A 5,532-nucleotide genomic window follows, 5' to 3' on the forward strand; every position below is an offset into this window, starting at 1 on the left:
AATAAATGTTATTTGCAGTTAACAATTTTCTTTTTTCTTTATTACAATATTTATGGCAAGACTAGGTATATATTGTAACTGAAAATGGCTGTCCTATATAAAATGATTGCAAAACTAACACGCCATTTCCTTATCAATTTGTATTTGGATTTATAATCATTTCTTGCAAGAGATATAATAAACAGCTTTTATTTGATTGTACATTCGTGATATAAATATATTTTAAGTAATATGTTTGTTGTTGGTTCATACAATATGAGAAGTGATCACATATCAGGCCAGCAGAGTTTTTAGGTAAGATATTCTGGAGTAAAATGTTATGTCCCCTAAAAATTGTTTTTTTCGTGATTGAGGTCGCGAATCTTGATGCATGAACGACCCAATGATCGCATTATATATTTAACCAAAGTAATTTAATAAAAACAATCCAGTTTTTATTTTTCATAAATATTTAACCTTCAAAGTTCCGAATCAGTGACTCATATCATCAATCATACTCGAAGATTAGCTTGTTTTTTTTTTCACTTTATTGTATCTCATTTTCGACAGTCGATTGTTATCGATCATTGACCAATAACGATTATTGTATAATTTGTATATAACATAAGGATATGATTATCATAGCTAATCGATTTTGTATGTTAAGGCTATTTGAAACATAGAACCTTGAACGAAAGCAATTGAATTTTATTAGTTCATTTAGTAAAACCTTTTTCGAATGAGGCACGGATATTGAAATGGTTTAAATTGTTTTAATTGTTGCTTTCCTACTATATAGTAATATGATTAGTGCTTTAATTGTGTTTGATTGTACGCGAGTATTATGCAATTAGAAATTAAATACTTTTTATTTTTCGGAAAAATACTCAACATACCAACTGCGGAGAAATAGGTGGGGGTAGTTCGCAAAGAACAATTTTTATGACCTTTAAGACATTTACCATTTTAGTTACCCCGTGACCACGCTCGCTGTAAAGTGGCTAATAATAAAATCAATATCGCGTTTAAAATCCGTTAAAAAGTCTTTAATTTCTAAATCATTAGTGCTTTCAAAGCTAACTTGCAATTATTGCATTGACTGTTGTAACTGCTTAATATATGCTAGCTCTTTAGAGGAGCTTTTACGCGTGTAGAAAGGTGTTAAATTTGAGGCTATTAATAAACAAGCAAACACACTTTCCATACATTGAGAAATCTTGATATAATGTAGATATGAAGTAGTATAGTATCATCTTTTATCACGATTATTTTTAACTGACTTTGTATTATTGAGGAATTGAGTGATTTTGAATCAATTTAGAGTTATTTTGTTTCGTCATAGATAAAGTTAATTCTTGCGAGGATTTAAGGTATTCTCATTGTATTTATTTCATTCTTTATTTATTAGAACAGAATAAAAAAAAATACATTTGCGATGTGAAACCTTATGAAGTTTGTAACAGCCCAGATATAAAAATTAACTTCTATTAACATAACCCATAGAATAAATAGGAATCTTACCGCTCTTCAGATGCTTTGGATTCATCCGTGAAAAAGAAAAGATAGTGTATAAAATAATATAGCTTTTTACTAATGGAATAAATACAAAATTGATCTCGTAGGTAGTGTGCTGAGGTCATCCCATCAAACAAAGAAGAAAACCTTTTCGATTTATACTTATATTACTTTTGATGTAGCATTGATGGAATATTCAATAAAGTTCAGCTTTTTATATTAATTTTCAATTTTTTTCTATTTACAGGTGCACAGTAAAGGACTGAAATTCGGTATCTACGAGGATTACGGCAACTTCACATGCGCCGGATATCCGGGTGTCGTCGGCCATCTTGCTGGCGGTAAATATAATTTCGTTTAAAATTAATTTACATGAGTTGACGATTTCCTTTATACATAATATATTGGCTTATGCAGATTATAATGTAAATATGATAATAACGACTTCTATAAGGATGCATAAGTCACGTGATTCGAAAATTGAATATTACTCAAGTAGAGCCTTGGGATTTCTTGGATCTCATTTTCGTCTAAATTTTGTCGATTAAGAAATTAAAAAAAAATCTGTCTAAAATATGCTTATCTTAGGTTTTGAATGTATGAATATGTATAGCATCTATTTATAACTAAACTGCTGTAGCAATTGCATGATCTTTTATTTTTTATTTATTTTTCGCCTAAAACAAGCAAATATAATACCTTATCCTTATCCTATGCTTAGCTTAAAACTAATCGGTTATATAGATACATATAAATGTCTCAACTACTGTAATGAGATTTTAAGTCCCATACAAATTAAAGTAATGAATATACGGCCTTATCATAGCATGCTCAAATCTCTTATTGACTAATAATGATGAATAAATTCATTTAAAAAATAAACAACAACCAATAGAAACACGTGTCATTCGCATGCAGTGTACGCAAACAAATGTTTTATTTCGCGTGACATAGATTTATGCAAGGTATCAATTTAAATAACGTAACCGGTGCGGGCATTAACAATTCAATGCGTGGCAACACTGACTAGGTACGGTGAAGTGTGCATACGTGTGATTTACATTCACTAAATGATTTAGCACGTAGAACATAATTAAAAGCAATTTCGTAAAAATTATCGATATTTTTGGCAAGTTCTCGGGGGCTGTAGTTGGTAGTTTTATGTCTTCAGTCTTCTGTGCCTTGAAAGCCCGCATTTTTTAAACTTCTAACTGGAAATGAAATCATAATCAGCATAAGCGGCTTTTATTAGCATCAAAATCAAGTGACTCCTACTTTAAGGACTCACCTATGAAATCAAGTATGAAGTCAATAAAAAGATTGAATTGGGAGACAGTATAAAGAAATTCAGGTATAACATTTAAATGATACATGGATGTGGAGTTTTGAAACTATTTACATATTTGGCTTTTCACACTGCTGCGTATAGTTTATATAAAGGCATCCTTTGATCTTTTTTAAGTTCACTTTACGAAATCCGATGAGTATTACGTGTAAAAAAAACGTCCCAGTTACATAAAGGTCGCGTGTTTTTATTCGAGCCAAGTGGTAACTTCCTAGATTATTAGGTCTATCGGTTCTGCTCATTAACCTTCATTAATACTGAACATGCGATTTCCTTTCTGAAATAATCACAAATTGATCCCGCTGAATAGTGATGACTAGATAATTAACTGATTGGTACCTAAACCTTATGTCCTTGTGGATAATAGTTGTCAATTTTAATGATCCTAATAAAATATTTGAAACATAATTCTAAGCCGATGCTCATGTATTTGCTTTAAGGATTGTGTGATCTCATCAATATATTTATGGTTAAATTTTAAGGAAAAGAATTACATTGCGGTCGTACGTAGTGGTTTGGGGCATGCAAAGAAAAAGCAAAAGAGATCTTTTCCTACGAATTAAAAAATAAAAAAGGCAGTAGAAAATAATGAAAGCCCATGTTCTTAAAGAGATGCCGAACCAAATAAAAGAGAACCGTTCGAGATAAATAAAATATACAAAATGGATGGAATATGAGAAGATATAATTAGATATAATTAATGCGTATTTCCTAAAACTGAGCTCAAATAAGTTTCCCAATTTTGAATTCTTTTCCAACTGCCCCACATACTAGGCATACCCTGGTTAGTGCGTGTCGCTTGACTGCCCCTCACTTAGTAATTAACGACTCCTCAGTACCTCCTTGACACGATTTGCTATTGCATCGGTCGAGCGAGTGGTGATTATATTACCAAATTCGGTGCAACGATATGTCGTATCGAATTCACGCGTCGTGTTTTAACTAAGCATTGGCTTGAAACAAGTCGTGAAATAGACTAAGGTCTGTATAACTGAATATAAACTGTAGAGATTTACAGGTGTGACTATAAGGGTCAAACAATTTTCGATACATAAATTAAGTTTCATTGACGTAACCGCATATGTAATACTTTTAAGATATATCAATTTAAAAGTCTTTAAGTACATATCAATAATTGGACACAATATTGAATTGAAAGTTTACGAACGTAATCGTTGCGACAATCATAATTTCGAAAACTAATTCACTTTCCATCAGATTCCTTATTCCAAAGTAATTTCGTATAATTTGATTGTGGTCCGTCAACAGATGCGGCGACATTCGCGGCGTGGGGAGTGGATTATGTAAAACTTGACGGATGTTACGCCCTTCCCGCTGACATGGACCACGGTTATCCCGACTTCGGAAGGCAGCTGAATTTAACCGGCAGGCAAATGGTTTACTCCTGCAGTTGGCCAGTCTATCAGATATATGCCGGTCTACAGGTAACTCTATGTGGAAATAAAAATAGCTATCCAACCATTTGCTGGATCTCGTGAACAAATACGTTATCTTAGAATTGACTAATCACTAATTACATTAGTCTCATAATTTCACGCTAGCCTTACAAACAAATTCTCTGTTTATTATGTGGCAATTGAATACAATCTATCCTCATAATGTTTACCTATTAAATCTAATATTTTGACTGTTTTTTATATATATTAAAAGAGACATTTGTATGTGGTAGTCGAGCACGCTTCGGCACGAATTGGGCCAGCTCGCACCGGGGAAGTACCACACCCCCACAGAAGACCGGCGTGAAATAGCATTTTGCTGTGTTTCGTTCGGTGAGTGGGGGAGCCGGAGGCCCATATCCTTTTCCTTACCCTTCCCAGTCCTTTCCTTTATTCCTATCGCCAATCCTTTCTTAATCCCTTCCCAAAAAGTCGGCAATCCATTTGTAGAGGCGTAAGGTCTGCAATGGACCTTATGCCTCTCCAAATGTTTATGGGCGGTGGTAGCGCTTACCATCAGGCGTCCCACCAGCTCCATTGCCGAATGTGACATAAAAAAAAAAAAAAAAAAAGACATTATCACAGTTCAATATGTTAGAGTTGGACAATTACGATTATCATTTACATTATTAAGTCCATTTCATTCATCAGCCCACCAATGTCCTTTCCAGCCAAACTTCTCATCGATAATCGAGCACTGCAACCTGTGGCGGAACTTCGACGACATACAGGACTCGTGGGCGTCCGTCGAGTCTATCATAGACTACTACGGAAACCATCAGGACGTGATCGTGCCGAACGCTGGGCCCGGTCATTGGAACGACCCGGATATGGTAAATATTTAGGGAATTTATGAAGTAACGATAATACTCTAATAAATACATTTAAAAGTACCTGGCCACATGACTACCTTCTAACTGACTCTCTCTTTTTGCTGTCTCCAGACAAAAACATGCGATAAAATATTTTTGTTGTGACGTGAGGGAAATACAAACAAACAATAAATTTCATATTTTAATACTTTTGCATTTATAATTATATCATTATTTATAGACACTTTATTGTGCTAGCGTACATAGTCCGTCCGTAGCGTCCTAAAAATAAATGACGTAACACTAAGAGTCATCTCTTCCGGCCAAACAACTGTGTATAAGTAATACATGTATATACCTAGTCTTGCCATAAATATTGTAATAAAGAAAAAAGAAAATTGTTAACTGCAAATAACATTTATTA

At 33.6% G+C, this 5,532-nt stretch overlaps 1 protein-coding gene across 2 annotated transcripts in view; it reads left to right on the forward strand.

Moving 5' to 3' along the window:
* LOC119837506 (alpha-N-acetylgalactosaminidase) overlaps positions 1–5,532 on the forward strand; it is a 47,513-nt gene that overhangs the window by 33,158 nt on the left and 8,823 nt on the right. For both annotated transcript variants that reach the window (XM_038363105.1, XM_038363106.1), the window contains exons 4-6: positions 1,742–1,835; positions 4,109–4,284; positions 4,968–5,129. In XM_038363105.1, the coding sequence (XP_038219033.1) occupies positions 1,742–1,835; positions 4,109–4,284; positions 4,968–5,129 (432 nt within the window). The remainder of the gene's footprint in view (positions 1–1,741; positions 1,836–4,108; positions 4,285–4,967; positions 5,130–5,532) is intronic.

The sequence above is a fragment of the Zerene cesonia genome, chromosome 27 (genome assembly GCF_012273895.1).
Source record: "Zerene cesonia ecotype Mississippi chromosome 27, Zerene_cesonia_1.1, whole genome shotgun sequence".
Classification (NCBI taxonomy): Eukaryota; Metazoa; Arthropoda; class Insecta; order Lepidoptera; family Pieridae; genus Zerene; species Zerene cesonia.